The 22150-nt window shown below is 38.6% G+C and overlaps 1 protein-coding gene across 1 annotated transcript in view; it reads right to left on the bottom strand.

Moving 5' to 3' along the window:
* si:ch211-186j3.6 (neural-cadherin) overlaps window positions 1–16313 on the bottom strand; it is a 262973-nt gene extending 246660 nt beyond the window's left edge. Inside the window, exon 1 of the mRNA XM_017419612.3 lies at window positions 14922–16313. Within this exon, the coding sequence (XP_017275101.1) occupies window positions 14922–15978 (1057 nt within the window). The 5' untranslated portion in view covers window positions 15979–16313. The remainder of the gene's footprint in view (window positions 1–14921) is intronic.
* Between the last annotated feature and the right edge of the window lie 5837 nt (window positions 16314–22150).

Raw genomic sequence — 22150 nt, 5'->3', positions numbered from 1 at the left:
AATATTTCTTTCAGTCAAGAAATTTTGAATCCACCTATACATTTTCCCTTTTATACCTAATTGTTTTAATTTAATCAACAGCCCTTCTTTCCACAGCATGTCATAAGCCTTTTCCACGTCTAAGAAGACTGCTATCACACTCTCTTTATTAATCTGGGCTCGTCTAATTTCATGTTCCAGACATAAAGCTGGATCGACTGTGCTTCTGCCTTTCCTAAATCCAAATTGGTACATTTTGATCTTCTTCTTAGATTCTAAATAGTAGATTAATCTGTTATTTACCATTTTTTCCATAGTTTTACCAAGGCATGATGTTAGAGCTATTGGTCTGTAACTTTGAACTGAATGTGGATCTTTACCAGGTTTACAGATAGGAATAATGATGGCTTCTTTCCATTTATCAGGTAGCATACCTTCCTCCCAGATTTTATTATATACTTCCAATAATATTTTTTTACTCACATCACTAAGATTACTTAGCATATTATAAGTAATTTGATCATTTCCAGGAGTTGATTTACTAGAATTCCTCAGAGCTTTGTTTAATTCTACCAAGGAAAATTTCATATTAATAAAACCATCGTATTCTTCATCATTATTAATCAACCCAATATTTTGCTGTAGAGTAGCTTCACGTCCTATTTTTTCTTGATTATTTAGATTCTCTGTACTATGTATATTTGCAAATGCTTTTGCTAATACCTCAGCTTTGTTTTCATTTTTTATTATAGTATCTCCATTATCTTTTATTATTGGGAAAAAATATTCTTTGGAATTTCCAGACATTCTTTTAATAGTATTCCAAACCCTGTCTAGTGCAGTGTGTCTCCCCAAAGATTCACAATATTTCCTCCAATAATCCCTTTTAGCTTTTTTAATAGTTTTCCTGACTTCAGCCTGTTTCCTTTTATAATTTATTAGATTTTGGAAACGAATTATTTTTAAGTCTTTTAAAAGCCTTATTTCTTTGTTTAATTACTATTGAGCATTCTGGTGTCCACCATGGAACTATCTTCTTTTTTTTTATACCCCTACTTCTAGGGATAGATGTTTTGGCTGAATCAATAATGCATTTAGTGATTTCTGAGTTTAACTCATTTATTGGTTTATTTATATCTACATTTTCTAAACTAATCTCACTCATAATTTCTAATTTACCCCAATCTGCTTTCCCAAATTTCCACCTCCCCTCAAATTCTGCCTGGTCTTGCTCTGTATCTATACCTATATTTATAAAAATTGGATAGTGATCACTCCCCATTGTACATTCCTTAAATACTTTCCATCTACAAATACCAGCAATAGATTGAGAAACCAAGGTCAGATCAATAGCAGATTCTTTACCCCTTACCAAGTCCACCCTAGTGCCTTCTCCATTATTTAGAATGACCAATTCTTTTTCTTCAGTTATCTCCTCTAAAATCCCTCCATTATAGTCGTCCTGTTCTCCCCATAAAGTGCTATGTGCATTGAAATCCCCACACCAAACTATTTTCCCTCTCCAGTGCTCTATGATTGTTTCAAGTTTAGATTTTTCTAGTTGTTTACAAGGATTATACAAGTTTATTATTTTAATATTTCCATCATTTGTATAAATTTCCACAGCATTAAGTTCTAGGTCTGACAGTATTTGTATCTGAATAAATTTGATATTTTCCTTTAAGAATATAGCACACCCTCCTCCATTCCCATTTGGCCTGTCTTTACGTAATACTGAGTATCCATGAATATTAAACTGTAGTGATGGTTTGAGCCAAGTTTCTTGAATGCATATTATATCTGGTTTTGGGTTTAGGTTGTTAATGAATCCTTTAAATTCCTGACCATTTGATATTAGACTGCGAGCGTTCCATTGTAATATTAGAATTATGTGATGATTTGAGATGCCTCATGTTCAATTGACCCTTCGCCTTGCCTAAGTTCATCATTAATTTTTTCCCAAGATAGATCTTTGACGTTGAAAAATTTTACTGCTGCTTTTACTATAATTTTTATTTTTTCAGTTTTAGTTTTTGCTTGTTCTGAACAGTTTATGATATATGCAAGGAAAGGAATCAATTTTTCCAATGTAACATTACCCTGATTATTGTCTGCCATAGTTTTCTTTTCATAACTTATTTTTGGAATGTTGTCATTTTTTTTCACCTGTTTCACTGCTTCCGCGTAGGTAACTCTGTTTTCAGTTTTTACTTTTTGAACTTCAGCTGCCTCTTTCCTTACTGCGCATCCTGCATATGCTGCAGTATGATTACCTCCACAATTACAACATTTCACAGGGTTACTTCCACACTCACCATAAGGATGTTCGCCTCCACATCTCCCACATCTCTGCTTCCCTTTACACACATTTGCTGTATGTCCATATCTTTGGCATTTGTAGCACCTGATCGGTGGTGGGATATATTGTCTTACATTAAAACTCATGTATCCAATCATCACTTTATCAGGCAGAATTTTATCTTTGAAATCCAATAGTATAGATGTACTGTCCTTTTTTCCCCCCATTCCTAAAAACTTGCAGTCGTTTGATGCCTGTGATTTCTCCTCCTTTAATTATTTTCTTTAGCTCCTCCAAACTCTCTCCTACTGGAATTCCTGATATCACCCCTTTTACCCCTTTCTCTTCCCCAACAACCTTCCTTTCCATCACTTCTTTTTTACACACCAGTTGTAATTTTAGGGCTTTATTCTTTTGTTCAGCATTTTTACAAACAATGAGCAGATTTCCATCTCTTAAGACTTTAGCTAGTTCTACATCACCAATAGCTTTCTTTAATCCATTTGACAAACTAATTGGGCTCACTCCAAGCATATCCTGCCCAATCTTAAATTTTAGTATAACTTTAAAGTCTTCCATCATTACTTTCTTCCTTGTTTCAATTCTTTCTTCTTCATCCTCAAGAGATCTTTTTCCAGTACTCATTCCCTTTTTAACCTTATCTCTCCCTCCTCCCCCTTTCCTGTTTTCTATCATAGACCAGCCTGTATCCATACTTTCATCCTCCGAAAGCCCCCCACTACTACTTGCCATCTTGACCCACTCACAACCCGGATTATGCCAAAAACCACCTTTGGATTAGTTTAGCAAACACCAATCCTTCTTCCGCACTTCCTCTTTCTCGCTCTCTCTCACGCCCACGCAAAAGCAGCTCCGTAGCCCGGGCCAGTCCTCTGATTCATTTAGCAGTTCACCTATATACAGGTTAAACCCCGCCTTCTCAATTCATTCCAGCCAATCACCTCAGCCTTCCAGAGAGGGGAAAAAAATAAAGGAAACAGTTAACTTTCACATACATAGTGCAAACAATTATCTTTCAATCATAATATTTCAAGCAAACATCTTATGTTTGTAAATACAGCAACTTACAAACCATTGTTATTTTTGTTACTTTAAGTTTTAACCAATCAAAATCCAGCTCTTGTCACTGCACTTTCTATAAAAGGGCTGGGTTTGAGGCGGGCCTGCTCTTCAGCAGGAACCCAAGATGGCTGCCACAAAGACAACAAGGTAAACATTTCATCAGTACACTGACACAGAATGCTTACATCAAACACTCTAGAACCAGAAAAGAAAGGCTAAAGAAACACGTAGTGCTTTGTAACAGATGCCCTAACAACAGTTTTAAAAGTATTGAGCTAAGATTTAGCATGGAAGTAGATGAGAGACACCCCCAGCTCGCTAATGGAGAGTCCATATCACTAAAACTATACAAGTATGTGCTTCTGTTGTGGCAATTATCTATTTTTTAAATAAATTAATAAAAAAACTTGTTCCAGTGTTTCCTATGCTAAGAGAGATACACTATATTGCCAAAAGTATTTGCTCACCTCCCTTCAGACGCATATGAACTTGAGTGCCATCCCATTCTTAATTCACAGGGTTTATTATGACGTTGGCCAACCCTTTGCAGCTATAATAGCTTCAACTCTTTTGAGAAGGCTTTCCACAAGGTTTAGGAGTGTTAATGGGCATTTTTGACCATTTTTCCAGAAGCTCATTTGTGAGGTCAGACACTGATGTTGAATGAGAAGGCCTGGCTCACAGTCTTCACTCTAATTCATCCCAAAGGTGTTTTATCGGGTTGAGGTCAGGACTCTATGCAGGAAAATCAAGTTCTTCCATCCTAAACTGTTCCCACAAAGTTGGGAGCATGAAATTGTCCAAAATGTCTTGGTATGCTGAAGCAGTCAGAGTTTCTTTCACTGGAACTTAGGGGCCAAGCCCAGCACCTGAAAAACAATCCCACACCACAATCCACCCTCCACCAAACTTTACACTCAGCACAATGCAGTCAGACAAGTAGCGTTCTCCTGGCAACCAAACTCGTCCATCAGATTGCCAGATGGAGAAGCATGATTCGTTACTCCAGAGAATGTGCCTCCACTGCTCTAGAGTCCAGTGGTGGCGTGCTTAACACCACTGCATCAGATGCTTTGCATTGCACTTGCTGATGCATGGCTTGGAAGCAGCTGCTTGACGATGGAAATCCATTACATGAAGCTCTCTGTGCACTGTTCTTGAGCTAATCTGAAAGCCACATGAAGTTTAGAGGGCTGTAGTGACTGACTCTGCAGAAAGTTGGCGACCACTTCGCACTATGTAATTTTGATGGATGAGCAAATACTTTTGGCAACATTGTGTATATAAGATTCAATTGAAGCCTTTTTGTTTGGTGTATAGTGAAATGACTCTTACAAAACATCATGTCAGTCATTTAGTTCACCTTCTGTTCTATAATTTGAAAAGGTGACAAGAGGCACAGCAACAGCATACAGCATGATAAAAAAAACATGCTCTTGAAACATTGAAACAAAAGTATAACCTTCTTAATAAGAATGGCATATGTTTTTTTTTAAGTGCTTGACATCTGCTTTAGAAACAAACTACCAGGCCTTGCCCTGTGGTGTGCTGCTAAAGATGTTGGCTGCTTCATCTTCTTTGCTGTAGCTGGTAGCACATGCTTTTTACGACCGTGACCACACCCGCACCCTTGGAACAAGTCATTTATCCTCCAAGCCTTAAAGATACATCTCCTTAGTGTGGCTGTCAGTGCTGTAAGCCTTCCTAAAGCAGCTCTCAGAAATAACATTGTATTTCACGACCAGCCAGCTCTCGTCCTCATTACAACGCCAGCTGAGCCAGATCTCCTCTTCATCTTTTGCCTTCATATTGGTTTCCACGAGATGACAGCGCGGCTCGGCGTGCTGATCATAAACCAATCAGGCTGTGAAGACAAACGACTCCATAAAACTACAGTAGCCCTAATTGATAAGTGCTTACAGTGTTTATTTAACTCTTCTGAACAACGCATAGAGCTGAGAATGGGAGTGAGTGTCCTGTATGTTGAATGAAAGGAGAATTCATTAGAAATACAGAACATTAGCTCTCTGACAATATTAAAGATTAGAGAATCTGTGTTACATTTGCCTTCTGCTGTGATGACACAGATTCAAATCCCTATTTATAGAAACATCTTGTGTTTCCTTCCTGCTCAGGGGAAAGGCAATGTGACTAACTGATATGTTAGAAGTTACTGAAGATGTTCCATCAAAACATGTGTACAAATAGACATGAGCCCGATGAAATGATTCCTTAGACACATTTTATGTATTTATTTTTTCTAATAGGCTGACTTTTGGGGGTTTTCTTTTTTTTTCTTTTAGTTGCTTGTCGCTGTGTGATTGTTTTAGAGTTTTAGACCTCCAAAGTTTCTGTTGTCACTGTGCAAGGGAAATGACCTAAAATTACCATCAGTAACTTTAGGAGTGAGCATTTTAAAAAGAGTCAAACTGAAAGACTCATTCTGAGGTTTAATGATAAAATATTTTGACTCAAAAATCAGCATTAACAGACTGCAAGTCTACAAACTCTTCTCAATGTATACATTGATTTTGGAGCACTTTTGGTACTCCCTGCTATTTGTTGTCCACTAGACACTCTACTGTGCCCTCAACTCACTCGCTCTGGCACAACTCTCTCAAATGGCATCAGGATACAGCAAAAAAAATCTTTAAATTCAATCTTGATAACTGAACTGTGCTTTTTATAGACAGTTTTTCAGCTGTTGACAATGTATATTTGTTTAATTTTTGATCATCCCTCTATGGTCCTTTACTTTTAATGACCCATCAACTGCTTTTAAAAAATAGATTAAACTTGGAGAAATCTGAATCTGCAAATTCAGAGAAAAATTGGACTTGTCACTATTTAAAAGACTTTACACAGTTACTCAAAAAAAATGGTGGGAGGGTGTGACAAGTCTATTTAAAAACAAATACTTTCTAACTGATAACTGATAACTGATATCATGGACTGCAATGTGCTTTCATAGTATTGTAACATATTTAACTAGCTGTGTTCTGTTAGCACTTAAACTTTGACTGGAACCGTTTGGTTCCTCTGATAACTTACTCTTGACATGACAGTTTCCATTTAGTGCTCATATTCCTCTCAGTGTTTGAGCTCTGCTTCATTTAATGCTCATGTCAATCTGACACTTCACCTTGATCTAGTTTGAATGCCTTTTCAATTTTTCCTCATGCTTTAGCACCACATACATTTCTTTAACACTTTGAAATTTATCTTTTATTACAATTTATACATACAGTAATATCTGAAGGTGTCATGTTTTTGTCTACCTGCAGATTTGCACAATTTTTCCACAGATAATCTATATATTATTTTTTTACTGGACAAACTGCATCTAATTTTACACTATTTTTTTTTTTACTCATTTTTACTTTATTGATGAGTCGGTACTGATGATATTCGATGGTATAGCCACCCCATTGTGCTATCAGCAAAAAAAAAAAAAAAAGATAACTTTCCATCAGCCATTCAATCAGAGAGCACAGCCAGGAAAAGGCAGCAATTCCATAACACATTTGAGAGTACATAAAGCTGAGAATTGGGATTTCTTCAAAACTGCAGGTGTTAAAGCACAACTGAAAGAGTAGAAGTCACCAATATGAGTGTAAGATGAAGCAACTCAAAGAGACTGTTACTCTCGGCACAGACAATTGGTGTTTTCAGACCAAACAGTTCTAGGGACTCACTGTGAGTTAGGATTGTTGGACCCACCATGGAGCAGTTTTAAGGACTTACTTGTTTGTTTTTGCACCTCCAGGGGAATGCTGTGATTGTACAGCACATGGCTGGTACTCAGGGCAGTCACATGATTTATGCATGTCACATTTGCCAACAACAAAAATGGAAGACTGTATGTGGAGTTGTGGGTTTTTGGTTTAATTTGTAAAAAGACATTTGAAAGAGTGATACCAACACTCAGGAGTTATAAGAGCCTGGACTGATATGACACGTGAGTTTTGTGCTACACATGTTCAAAGAAGAGCATGTCACAGTAGACAACAGTGACAGTTATGTAGCTTCTACTTTAGCAATGGGAACGCAGGAAGATTGTTCAGTTTGCTCAACCAATCAGCATTCATGTATGGACCCATCGCATCCTGTTACATCACTTGAGAGTCACTACTCAACTCAACTCAACTGAATTCAACTTCATTTACATAGCACTTCTCAAATGCAGAGGCAACTCAAAGTGCTCAACAATGCAAAAAACAAAAATTACAGATCATATAAAATCAAAAATAGAACATAGAAAAAGACAAAACAATAGAAGAATAATTGCATTAAAAATAACATTGAATGGCATAAGAGTGGCATTGCAATAATCTATAGGTGATAAAGGCATGGAGCAGTTTTTCAGCATCATGCTAAATATGCCTCTAATTTTAGAGATGTTACAAAGATGGATAACTGTTATTTTTAAGACTTGTTTGAGATGCTGTTTAAAGTATAGGCCTTGGTCAAACATTATGTTGAGGTTTTTTGACAGATGTACTAGAGGCTACTGTAATTCAATCAAGGGAATATTTTGAGTGCACGGTGTGTCCTTGAGTTTCTTTTAGAACCAAAATGATTGACCTCAGTTTTATTGAAGTTCAACAGGAGAAAATTTGAGGACATCTGGTTCTTTATGTCTTTAAGGCAGGCCTGGAGTTTGAGCAGCAGATGAAAGGCATCTGGTCTCATTGATAAATAAAGCTGTGTGTCATTAGCATAACAATTGTAGTTTTTTTTTTTCTGATAATGTGACATTATGGAAGCATATATAAAGAGAACAGAACTGGACCTAGAGCAAAACCCTGGGGAACACCATTAACTTTAAAACATGGGAGAGACATGTCATTGATATGTATAAATTGAAATATTTCCGATAAATATGTCTTAAATCAAGCTAAGACAATTCCCGTGATCCAAATGACGCACTCCTGTCTGTATAAGAATTTTGTGGTCAATAATGTCAAAAGCAGCACTGAGACCTAACAGGACCAACACAGAGACGCTGACAGTTATCTGAAGCTATAAGAAGATCATTTGTATCTTTGACAAAGGCTGTTTCAGAATAATAGTGTTCTCTAAATTCATCACAGAGATCATAAATTTTCAAATGAGTTAAAAGTTGTTTTAAAATAACTTTTTCAAGGTTTTTGGATATAACCTAAGAGTTATAAATTGGTCTGTAGTAAGCTAAAGCATTTGTATCGAGAGTGTTTTTTTTTTAAAACAATGGTTTGATTACAGCCTATTTAAAAGCCGAAGGTATATAACCAGCTCAAAGAGACATGTTGATCTGGTTAAAAACAAAAGAGTTGATAAGAGATAAAACATCCTTAAAACATTGAGTTGATCTGGGGTCCAGTATACATGTGATGGAATTTGAAGGCATGAGAACTGACAATCATTCAGATAAGTCAACAGGAGTAAAAAGATGTCAAACAGAACCTTTTGCCATGTTCAGAGATCATATCCAAACTGCAAATTGAACCAGATGGGGAATGAGGCAGTAAAATATTTTCTCTAACTAACAAACTTTTCTTCATAAAAGTCTATAAAATCATTACTGCTTAGCGGTGAGGGAATGCACTCATCAGTAGTCGTATGGGATTGAGTCACTCTTGCCACAGAGAAGATACCTGGAGTTATTCTTATTTTTGCAGGTTAGCTGAAAACAATTAGATGATCTTCTTGAATGCAGGGCTTTTTTTTACACAATATAAAACAGTCTTTCCTGGCTTTATAATGAACTAAGTTTAACTACTGAACTGAGACAGCAGGAGCTAAAAAAGATCTGATAAATGCAGTTGCAACTGTGAACCACCACAAAGGAAGCAGTGTGAAATATTTTTTGAAAAATTGCAAAATAATAAGGTAAACTACCTTAAATGGTTATAACAACTGTAAACTGATCCTCTGAAAGCAAAAAAAAGTATGACTTCCCCTTGAAATGAAAGGAAGAAACAACTGATAGCGTGATAACGGCAGCGACGCTTTAAATTTGGATGTTTTTTTGATTTGCCATTTATATGAAACAAAAAATGTTCAAGAAAGAAGCAATAAATAAATAGTATGGGACAAAAATGTTCTTTGAAGGAACAAATCAATGCCTATGGTTTCATCTAGATACAACAAAGATCAGTAACAAATGCAGCTAACAGTCTTTCCCTCACTGCCACCTGTCACAGTATAAAATGAAACACGAAATAAGCACAACATTGTATCATTGGTTTGTGTGTTCCCCTACAAGCTCATAACACGCACTTCATCTGTTTGTGGTCTGACAGACTTGTTGTTCCTGTGTGTTTAGTTTAGTAGTTAGTGGCAGAAATCTGTGTGAGATCAACGAGCAGTTGTTTTGATTAAAACCAGCTGTTTGTCTTTATTTATCCAAATCCGGCGCCTCCAGGCTCAGACCGCACGAACAGGAATCTGATGAGAAATGTGGCTTTGAGCAGGTCAGCTTTCTAAACATCCTGTATCACCCATTGCTGGAAAAAAAAGTCAAACATGAAGAAGACTGAAGATGTCCCTGCTGCTAGTTATTTTGTATTTTTCTTCACCCCTGTTAACCACGACTTACAACAATTATTCAGCCAAATCTAACATTTACAATCTATGCTCATGTATTTTGTCCATTTTGTATTGTTGCTGTTCAGTATTTTGTCTTTAAAAGGCACATGTATTTTTTTATTATTAAGCTTCATTCTTGGGTATTTCAGGAAATAATAATAATAACACAATAACAGTTGAAATTATTAGTTTTGTCCTAATTTTACAACTTTTGTAAGAATTGCAAAGGGTATCAACCCAGCTACTAGTTGAGATGCAACTAACACAACATAAAAACATTTATATATATATATATATATATATATATATATATATATATATATATATATATATATATATATATATAAATCCAAAATTAGGTAAACAGTGGTAGAGATGTCTGGGCTTCACACGTGGGAACATCTTTGTCTTCAGTGCTTTATACAGAAGATATGACAGGTTGAAAAGACTTTTCTTATCCAATTTGAAGAGAAAATTCAGAGCTTGAATACTATGGAAGCCAATGAAAGTTTGGGTGTTTGCACTCTGCACTTAGAACATTTCAAAGAAACCCTTATAATACAATAAAATAAGACAAAAATGTGAAATAAGTGAAGACAAAAAGGCCTGTGTTTTGACATAAAATAATAAGAAGTGGGACGTTAGTAGAAATAAGAAGAGTTTCCCAAGAAAAGGCGAAGGTTTAGACAACTCATAAGTTATTATTTTGACACTAACTTTTGAGTTAGTGTCATACAAGTTCAGCACTTAATAGTAAAATATTCAAAAATCATAAAATGAAAACCGTGATTGTGTAAAAATACTAAAATGCAGGTTAGGTCATGTAAAGCCCAATTTTCCAGGAATCATTTAAACTTTGAATAATGTTGTGAAGTAGGCCTGAATTGAAAATTGTGACAGAAAAGTAAGAATAAGAGCTGAATCATAAGAGTGCTTACATGATTATGAATTGGCAACCTTCATAAATTATAAACTAAAAAAAGGATCTTGGTCACTAAAATATTCCTTTCTTTTTGCTTAATTTCTTCAAGCCAAAACATTTTACATTCAGTGGTACAATAAATGCAAAGTGGATTTTCTTAAACTACTAGATATCATAACGTATTTTGTATACAAAATAGCGATGGCTTTAAATCGCCATAAAAAAGAAGCAGAATTGAAGCTTTTCTTAGAGAGACGTTAACAAATCTGTGATTGATGATGAATCCATGCAGCTCAAATAGCTGCGCATAAAAGCTGCAGCAGCAAACTGATATGTCTCTGGTTTTACCTTGGAACTAAGTGGAATTTGTCGAGTTTCCCCTTTTGAATCTCAGAATAACAAATGACTTCCTGTAATGTGAAAGGTTTGCTAACACCACTGATCCCTCTGAGAATCATCACCTCAGTAGATCCTTGCAGCGCTCAGCTTTTTTTTTTTTTTCCATTGAAGCATAAAAACAAGTATGGTTCTGGTTAAGACTGGCAGAGATTTTTTTTTTTTTTTTTTTAGAGTTGTATAAAAATGTTTTCAAAGAGAGAAACATTTTCTTTTTATTGGGTTTGATTCAGCCGCATTCACACACAAAGAGGCAGAGTGCAGTGCTGCTAAACACAATGAAAGCTAACATTGGACTGAGCATGCTTGCCTCATAAAATTACACAATAAAGGTAGATTATGATGCATATAGTTTTGGGGTTTGTCTTCTGTGGTTTAATACAGATAATGAGTTTTGTTTTAGTTTTTTTTTCCTTCTGTCAGTTTCAGTTCCAGGACAATACTCACTCCAGGGGAAGTGCATAATGATCATTTGCTAAAATGTCTCTAATATTAAAGTTTTATTTTGTTACATGGTATTGGCTGGTAGAACTTGGATATGACAGATGACTACACCTTAATTGAGACAGAAGAAAATAAGAGATTACATGTGAGAAAATGTGCACGTTAACTCATCTTCTTTAAAAACTCAGAAGACAGAAAAAAAAGAATCTGTATGTAACTTACTGAATTAATCATTTAACTAATTAACCAAATGAATCATTTCCTTAATCGCTGTGCCAACAGGAGTTACTGCAGTCAGAGAACAGCCTAATATTGGCTGTTTTAGAGGAGGAGGAACAACCTTTGGGGGAAATTAATGGGGCACTTGCTTGATGCTCTTACTGCAGCTGGCACCGTATTAAAGGACTTGTGAAAATGAAAAAGATTGCGATATCAAACTCAAATCCTATGTGCACAAATACACACATGCACATGCTTGTGTTGGAACAATAAAACAGCAGATTGTGTCATTAACCTGGTGTAAGGAAAGAACAGCTGCGCATTAAAAGTAACTTCTGGTAAAAACCTAAAGAAAGCTTGACTTGGTTAGGACTTATTTTATTCAGTCCCAGTGGGGTTTACCCTAACCTTTACCATGACATTAATCAAAAAAAGTTTGTGTCTGAGTCAACGGATTGATTTGGTCACCCAGAAATAAGGTTGTAAGTTATCCTGACACTGCGCACATTTCAGCCTTGCACACATACATTTTTGTTTGTCCATGATTCATGACAGAAGCCGTCTCTTCTACAGCCTTCCAGTTGTGCTTCCACTCACAGCAAATCCCCAAAGTGAGAATAAAAATAAAAACGTAAGAGAGCAAAAGGCGGTGAAGGAGAGACAGAGCAACAGAGAGACAGAGAGAATGAGATGGGATTACAGGGATAATGGGAGCAGATGGAGGGAGGTCAAGTCTCCGGCAGGACTGCCCACTCCACATGGATTAAAAGACTTTCCAACGAGCCACCGGCAACCAAACGGATGCTGTGTTCCCCACCCTTGAGACACCAAGCTGAGCCTGACTTGCCCCCCGCTAACCGGGAAATGAAAACTTACTGTCTTTCAGCATGCAGCACAAAAAAACCCCCAAAAAACAAAAACAGCAATCTCATGGAATTACTTCTCAACTCTGGCCTTTTTCCCTCTACCCTTCAAGACAAACTTATAAAGGCTTTTGGGCCTTTTTTTTTCTTTCCAACTTATCCATTTAGGCAACATTTTCACTGATCTTCCTCTCAAAAGTCTGTATTGACCTGCATCCTGTCAGAGTGAAGCTCAGTAAAACTCAAACACAGAGGTAGCCATCAGAAATTCATCAAAAAAAAATGAGTGACCTGACAGAGCGCTGGTCAGAGGAGGATTTGGACAAACAACAACAATAAGTGATGTGTCTTCAGTCTTAAAATGCAGGAATCCATTTCACACGCCATGCATGACATCCTTAACAAAACCCTAATATCAAATCTGCCATGTGTGTATTTGATTCTGTTAACTGTTAGGACAATATTATCCCTCATTCTGTCAGAAAAGATAAATTGAGTTAGACTCAGCAGAAGGGAAAAACACATCATCTACCAACATATTTCATCAGGCAGAGTTTGGAGTACTTATTTTAATTATATATAAAAAAGATGTCTGGATACCTGCCTACAATAATGTATTCTGCATGAAAAAGTAGATGTCAAAAATCCAAATGAAGTGCTTTTATATAATAAAATAACAGACAGCCACTGCTGATATGGTTTTCTGGTAATTCTCCTGCAACAGTCACACAGAAAGTATCATTTAATCAACATTTGTGTGTTTCAATAAAAGCTCTAAGCCTGTGTAGTTACTGATGTGCAATATTCCATTGGGTGCTAGAAGCAGGCTCAGCTTCTCTTCTGCTTCAGGGTAACTCACATTACCAAAAAGCAATGGCTCACATTGATTGGCTCCCTCCTCCAGTCAGGTGTTGTTAACTGAAACAAGTGTCTTTGGTGGTGAACTCACAGATGAACACACACTTCAACACAAGCTCAGTCCCACTATTGATACCTGTGAAGTCTTACTTGTGCTCACAATGATTGGAACAGAGCAGAGTTTTTTTTTTATTAAAGTGAAAGAGCCCTGATGTTTGCTTTGTCTCTCTGCTCTCTGTGTGATAATGAACCTGCTGCTATGATGGCCGTTATGCGCCTTGCGTCTCCCCTGACATCCCGGCATCTGTTGCTGCTGGCAGCATCAGCATCAGCATCAGCAGCAGACACATCCACTCTGCCCCAATTTGTCTGAGCGCGTGAATCACCATCATCATCGGAGCTGATGAATGTCATCCGGTTTAACCTCTACCTCAGACACTTTGGGACACTTTGACACCTGCAAGCTGCAGTGTGTGTATGTGTTGTCGGCTGATGTTTGCGCGGGGATAGGGAGCACCTGAGGACGCTGCCTCTGAAAGCCTGCTGGTGAAAGTCAGTGGTGAGTAAAAAGCCAAGCAGGAGGATCCGGATTCAGAAGAGAAGTCTGGAACATGAATAACAACCCAGTGCAGCAGCGACTCTACAAATGTTTCCCCTCAAAAATCACTAAGGATCCTCCAGATTCTGACCAACCCACCCGGCTGAGGCTGCTTACTGCCCCTGCTCCTAGTTAGTGACGTTTCATAAACAACCTGTCTTTATTATGTGGCTTTTTAAATTATTTTTCAGTGAATTTAATTTAAGGTTCATGCAGAGATGACTGAAACCAACAAAAAAAAAAATATATATATATACGTTTTATGGAGGAAAATTCATTTTTTCCTGTGGCAGTTAACCATAATTTTTTTATCTAGTGCTGTGAAAAGAAATAAATTATGTTTCAAAAGTCTGGTTGGTATTAAAACTTCAGTCGAGATGTTTATGGATATTGTTTCTAAAAAAAATAAGAAAACAACATGGCAACACAATAACTCCCATCGTGCACATTTAAACACGGAATGAAGTTTTAAATTCAGACAAGTGAGACGAATCCTTTTTTTTTTTTTAACAGATCATAATTTTGCACAACTTCCCACACAGGTAGAACACACCCGCCGTCACGCGCTGCTGTCTCTCTTTTTCTCTCGCTCTCTCTCTCTCCTCACACACACACACACACACACACACACACACACACACACACACACACACACACACACACACGTGTGAGTGTTTCGCCTCTGCCCACCTCTTTTATCCTGCACCCTGACGGTGATCTCCAGCAGAGGTTCGGTCTCCCGATCCAGTCTCCGCAGGATGACTATATCCCCAGTGTCGCGGCTCACGCTCACCGGGGAGCTCTCCGTGTCGGGCTCCACCAGCTCAAACGTGGCCGTCTGAAACCGGACCGGGTTCAGGTTCATCACCACCGAACCGATCCCCGCGTCCTCGGAGACGCTGATGAAAACGGGGTTGTCTGACTCCGGGACGGACCTGGACCTGCGCGCTCCCGCATCACTTTGCGGGTTTAGTTCCCCCCTTTCCGGCTGGGGCGTCATTGAGGGCGCCACGGGCCACTGCCGGGGGTTTATTTCCACACTGATGCCCTGGCTCGTGCGGGGAGGCCACCCGCGATCCCGCGCAAAAACTTTAAACTTAATCGGTTCGTCCAGACCGAGGATAGAGTCCACAAGGAGGATGTCCCCAGTTTTGGGCACCGCGTAGAAACTCCCGTTTCGGGGCTCGGTGAAGTAGATGAGCTCGGCGTTCTTGCCGCTGTCACCGTCCCGCGCGCTGAACGAGCAGACGGCTGTCCGGAGCGCAGTGGCATCATCCAGGCTCAGCTTCACGTCGGCGCTGGGGAAAGTGGGCTCGTGGTCGTTGGTGTCCAGGACGTCCACCTTGATGGACGCGACCTCGGCGACAAGTTGCGACGCGTCCCATGAGGAGAGGTCGGCGCACAGCCCGCAGCACAAACCCACACCCAGGGCGTACTCAGCCCGCTCCTCCCGGTCCAAAACCCGTGAGGTCTTCAGCAAGACGTGGCCCCGCTTGTGGTGCGCAAAGACGCGGAAATTCTCGCTGCCTTCGCCCAGGAGTTTGAAGTGCGTCGCCGCTGAGCCGCTCTCCCCGGTGCCGCACGGTCGGTTCGAGTTCAGCCGCTTGAACGGCACGCTGAGTCCGTTGACCCGCGAGCCCGGAGGCGAGTTCTCAAATACATGGCCATGAAAGAACGGCACAAGGTCCAATGTCCTGTTCCCGGCTGCGCACATCATCAAAAATGGTAAAAGTGTTACCCAAATCATGACTGAATATTTCTTTGGCTCCGCTGCACTAAAGCGCTGGTGTCTCTCCAAAATCCATGTGAGCACCCGGGTACTCCTTGGGGGATATTCCTCCTCTTAGGCGCGACGATCCAAAAACTTTGATCAAACTGGAACATAAATATTTGTTGGCATCACACTTCAACTCCAGAGAAGCTGCCTCTGCGCGTTTGAGTTGTGCGTCCTTCTCTCCTGCTCCCTGCTGTCTGCTGTCTCACCAGCAGCGCTGTCTGTCTGTGCGCGTTCCAGGATTAAAAAAAAGACTTCTCAACTCGAGCGCGCGCTTACCTCCGTTTGCTGCTTCCTCTGCTCTCTCTTGCGTGCGTCGTTTCCAACCCATCTCATCCCAGCATAATCTGTGAGCAGCTTACAAATATTGCACAGCATCACAAAAGGAAACACTAAAAAAAAGAGAGAGGGAGAGAGAGAGAGAGAGATCTGGCCATCACGAAGATTTGGCACAGTTCGAACTGTTTGCGCATGGACAACGAGTCTGTTTCAGATAGACGCAGTGGTGAGGGGTCCTCTGGGAAAATAAAGTTTTCAGCAAGCCAGTGCCAAGTGGAAGCAGCTACTGCTCGCGCTCACTTAAATATAGAAAGAAAAAAGAATGAAACGCAACAAAGCGCAAGGGCGTGCGTGTCTGTTTGTGCCTCTTACTTGGAACCCTCAGGAAAGCGACCCGACCTCCCTTCTCCCGGTGATCAATGCCCAGTGTTGCGCATCCAGATCCATCACTTCTCTTTCCAATAACAAGTCAGCCCTCTGGATTAAAATAATGTAAAAATCAATCATCTAGAAACGCCTCCAGAGGGCAAGGAGGCTAGAAGGGCTCACAGTTTCAGGAAAACGGTTCAGTAACTCCAGAGCTGTCTTTCTGTCCACGAGCAGTGCCTTCTCAGAACGTGTTCATCACCTACTATGGGAGCTTTTGGTCTTCTGGGGTGTGTGACAGCTGCAGGAAAGCTCCCAGCAAAATGAGAACAGTCTAGACTTTAATACAATAGATATAGGCTTTTATTGTCTTGTATATCAGGCTTCGCTCTCTTATTGATTCTTTGTCACATGTAGTCTGACTTCAATACCAAACTAACTCAATCTGCCTGCTAATAAATCTGAGACTATTTGTGGATACAAGACGTACTGCACGGTCACCATCTCATCTGCACCAGTCTTCTGTGTGCTTCTGTGCTGTTTTGACTCCTGCTTATTGCAACCTGTGCAGTTTCAAAAGTTTAACATCAGCATTCTCTAAATAAGTTCAAGTAAGAGAGATCTTCCATCTGGGTTTAGCAAATTATTACAAGTCATGCTATTAAAATGGGTTCACATAGCATTTAGGAAGTGGACAAACAGGGTCCTACAGGCCATGTGTCAAACTGCAAAACCGGTCAGCATCTCCTTTAATGGTAAAGGGGGAAAAATACAGAAAGGATCATTTGTTTCAATTAATTTGGCCAAAACTTGAAGTAAAATAAAAAGCAACCCAAAATTGAACTGCTTCTACTAATGTGAAAGGTACTACAGCGCTCCTCATTGCTGCCATAGATCACCAGGAGCCCAAAAACGTTTCTACACAGCTGAATTTAAACACACAGGTCTTCAAGCTCCTGTGTTTCATCTGAACTCACCATTCACACCTTGTTTGCTGTAGAGTGGTAGATAGTATCTTCCTCTACTCCAAAACAAAAAATAAAAAAAGTGGGTCCTCTTCTGCACAATAATCTTGATCACCTGGGATGAACTTGTTCATCTAATTGCGTGCACTAACGTTTCTGAAGATGTCAGCACCTTGGCCGTTCGGTTGTATTCATCTATTGCTTCACCTTTTAGTAGAAATAAAACATCTATAAGAAAATAAATAAATAAAAAACATTAAAATTATCACCAAAGTGATTTTCTCTTTATTATCTTGTAATGATTCATTTGTGCTTTTTAGCTGGAAAATAGCCAAAACCACACGGGCAAAGCATAGGAGGAGGAAACTGGCGACAAAAAGGAAGACATCTGAGGAATGTGTTTTTTGTTTTTTTTTTGGGGGGGGGGTTGATGAGGGTACTTGATGAGGAGTTTGATGACGGTACACAACTGGGAAAACTAATGGATATGAGAAGGCAAAGGCAACAGACAGAAATAAACATCGGTGTGGCTTTTCATCACTGCATCTTTGGAGATAAAAACAATCTCTGGAATAACATACGTTCTTGTTTTCCTCCCAACCCATAATTTAGGCTACAGATAATGTAATGCGCCGATATATTGAGATACCATCCCCGTCTTGACCACTAGATATCAATCATTGTTATCGACTGCCACTTTGAGACTTTCCATTGGCTAAAATGTGTTGTTTTAACTCAGTGGCTTACACTTACCCATCCTTAAATCACTGCAGTGCTAATCATACTTTGATTTTGAGTTAAACTGACTCACCTTGGTGGCATGGTGAAAAAGCTAACCAGCATGCTTCATTTTTTACATCCTTAAGCACACGACACAGTTGACCTTGCTCTATAAAAGCGAAAAAAGAAAAAGGAAATAACGTCTAACCACTGTGTTGGAAAGGTTTTATTCAGAGCAACATCTTAGAATAAAAAAAAAAATCGGAATCAACATATAAACACTGTTAGCACTTAACATAAAAAATAAAAAGAATCAACCTTAAAAATGAAAGTGACATGAAAGCACTTTTAGCCAGATGATATATTCATATTTACACTTCATGCCCATTTTGTCTATATTTATCACTTTTTGTAGTCACAATAATTTAATCTAATGTCAGAAACATGAGTGGAAGAAAGGCAGTGCAGAAAAAAAAAATGTCTCTTCTATGTCCGGTAGGCTATAATCACTGATTTCTTTCAGATTTTTTTTTTTTCAATTACTATTTATGCAATAATGTAAAAACTATTCCACAGATGTTATTTTTTATTCTTTGACATCCAGGTTAAAATCTACTCTAAATTCCAAGTCTTCAAGAATCTATCAGATATGTCTGTGAACTGACTATAAATCAGTATAAACAATGTGCAGCTAGGGGCTTTAGTCAGGTTTAATGTCTTGATTGTTTTCCTTAAATCTCTGACAATCCACACGCACATTTTAGAAATGTTCATTTTTGTTTGAGGCTAATTTACATCTTCAGGGAAATCGGCACTGATGCTGACCACTGAGCAATCATATCACTACTAATTGCCAATTATCACAACCCAGTAAAAGGCTTTCACACCTTTAAAAACCCTTGACATTATAAAAGTAATAATTAAAAACACACAGAGAAGTATTTCATTGCATTTTCCCATTTGGGGATTGTGACAGCTGTCTGCTCACATGGCTTCATTCGTGTACATGCATGTGTATTTGATTTTCCACCTAATGTACGGTACCTAATAAATGAATAAATAATATTTTTAATAATATATAAACAAAGATCATCACCATAAAACCTTCTTTTAAGGCTAATCAGCTCAGTGAGAGACAGACGGCTGCAGACAGAGAGAGGTTTGGTCAGCTGTTAAAGTCTGATGACAAATTAATATTCCCTGCTGCGGCAGTGACAGTGACCCAGTGAGCATCAGACTGAATCATCTCCTTTTCCCATTTTTTTTAATTTTTATGTTTTTGTGTGTATCTTTTTGTGCATCGTGGCTGAATTTGAAATAAAAGCTTCAATGTATAAAGCAGCTGCCGTCACTGTTTGCTTTTTCCTATCAAAGCACCGAGCCTGTCAGTATTCCAGGCAGCTTTTCAGTTGATCGCATCTCTGGAAAAGTCACATAATGTAGCGAGGAACCCAGTGGAACTTTGAACAGTCAATAAAATTGTTGGACAAACAGAACATATTGGCTGTTAAAGCTGGAATTTTTCAAACTTTCCCTGCTGAATTGCTATCAGGCAAAATATTAAACTTTGGCAGGTTTTGTCAAACCACCAGCAAAAAAAAAAACATGACAATTTTTTTGTGCAATATGGCCCTCTTCACACTGGATGATGACCATGTTACACTGTTTGCAAGCTGGGCAACCTATTAGAATGTGGCTCGGTCGAAACAAATTTGGAAAACTCCCTTCATTGCAGAAGTAGTAAATTCGGTTCACTTGAGTCAATCATGCTGCATATATATATATATATATATATATATATATATATATATATATATATATATATATATATATATATATAATCTGAGGGCAGTGGATGCAGTGGATGTTAAAGATCCAAATGGAACAAAAAAGTAAATTATGTAAATCAAATATAAGTTAACCAAAATGTTACCTTATGTTAAATGTATGTTGTGTCTATAAAACATGTAAATGTATATGTATGACTCATCTGAGTTCGCTGTTTTGTTGGTGAGTCTTTAACCTGAATTGGCGACTCAACTCATCTAAGTCCAACGTGTTTCCAGGAGTTCAGCTAACTTGCAGACTTAGTGTCAGTCTGCCAGAGGACAGTGAGAGGATTCAGATCAGTAACCCAAGTGAGTCAGTAAATGACCAGCTCTTCTTCATTGTGAAGGCAACCACAATGCTGCCAAATAGATTTTTATTTGCTGTCTTCCCAAGTGCTCTCCTGCATCCTCAGCACACTCTCTGTGCCCGACCTGACATAACTTCCTTGCACCCTGTCAGGATGGAGCTACACACTAGAATATAAAGCTGCAGAAGCACAACGCCACTGCCATGGGTTTCACGTCTGTGCTAAGTTGTTTCCACGACCTTGTCACGATCACTACTATAGCCTAGTCACCATGGCAGTGGTTCACCTAAAAAATTGATGAGTTGTTATGATCCATTTGCAAAGAAGTTGGAGCTAGAAATTATGTCTCAGTGATGATACCTATAGAGCAGCAGGTCAGCAAATTTGTAGGATTTACTCATTGACAATGCTAACAATTATTAGGAACCCAGTTTCCAAAGAAAGTATATATATGTAATCCAGGATCATGTTACATGAGGCCAACTTGTAACAAGAAAATTAATAATATTTAAGTCCATGTATTTATTAATAACATTCTTCACAATGAATTCATTTCATCTACTAGGAACCCCAAAAATCCTACTTCGAAATTAAAGAAATTGTAGAGGCCAAGTCAACCACCACTACAAGCAACAATATGTATGGAAGTTGTAGCTTGGCATTTAAATGAATGCCAAGATTTCCACTTTTATACAAGATGATCTGTAAAAGTCACTTATCCTGTCAGTGCATTTATATTTCAGCTTATAAGTTTATATCATGTGCGGTACCATTGTGATAAAGTAACATTTAAGACCGTTCAGATGCATATATAAACACACTTTGATCAAATTAGTGCTTGGAAGCCATCAGTCTATCTTCTCATTTAAAGATAATGTTGGCACACTAATATTGTCATATTTAGATCCCTTGGCTGCCCTTGTCATGAAGTTTGGCCGTCTATGACAGTGAGTAGCAAAGTGAGAACAGTTGGCACTGAACCTGTCATCTTTTATTCATTATCATGACAAGTGACAGAGTACACCGAGGACAACTCAAATCCATGTAGACCCACTAAATCTCAATAAAGTGGAACGTCAATCTGGCTCCGGCTCTACCGAGTAGTCTGGAGTTTGTCCCCGTTGAACAAGAACAAGCTGTTAGATCGACACAACACCGACTCCCCTAATTTGTATTGATTATTCTTCCTGCCCAACCTGCCCAACCTTAATTCTCGGTCTATGTGTCTTTGTCTTCCTCTCTTACTGTATGCCTCATTTAAAAAAAATAAAAATATTGGAAAAAACAATAGAATATAATCAGCTTTGGAACAGTAATGGCAAAAAAAGTAGAAAAACAAACAAACAAACAAAAAAACAACAACTTTACATCATTTTAAAGTTAATGCTCACAATGAGGAGAACAGACATAACCTTGCTGGGGTTTATAGACTGCGCTTGGCAGAGAAAAAGGAGGAAGGTGTGAGTTCATTATCCAAATACAATTTCTCTCTCTCCCACCTGCAACAGGCTCACTATCAGGGGAAATATCTTGATAGGATGATAAAGAAAACAGAGACAGGGAATATGCTCAATAGTGCTTTGGAAAGCCTCCAACTGGACTTTGCTGAAAAGACAATCAGGAGATCCACTGCACTGTAAATTGGCTAGGTATAATCTTGGTGTGTGTGTGCTTTTGT

This window comes from Kryptolebias marmoratus, linkage group LG15, assembly GCF_001649575.2.
Source record: "Kryptolebias marmoratus isolate JLee-2015 linkage group LG15, ASM164957v2, whole genome shotgun sequence".
NCBI classification, from domain to species: domain Eukaryota; kingdom Metazoa; phylum Chordata; class Actinopteri; order Cyprinodontiformes; family Rivulidae; genus Kryptolebias; species Kryptolebias marmoratus.
The sequence above is the reverse complement of the archived record's forward strand: the minus strand, read 5'-3'. Positions and strand labels throughout refer to the sequence as shown.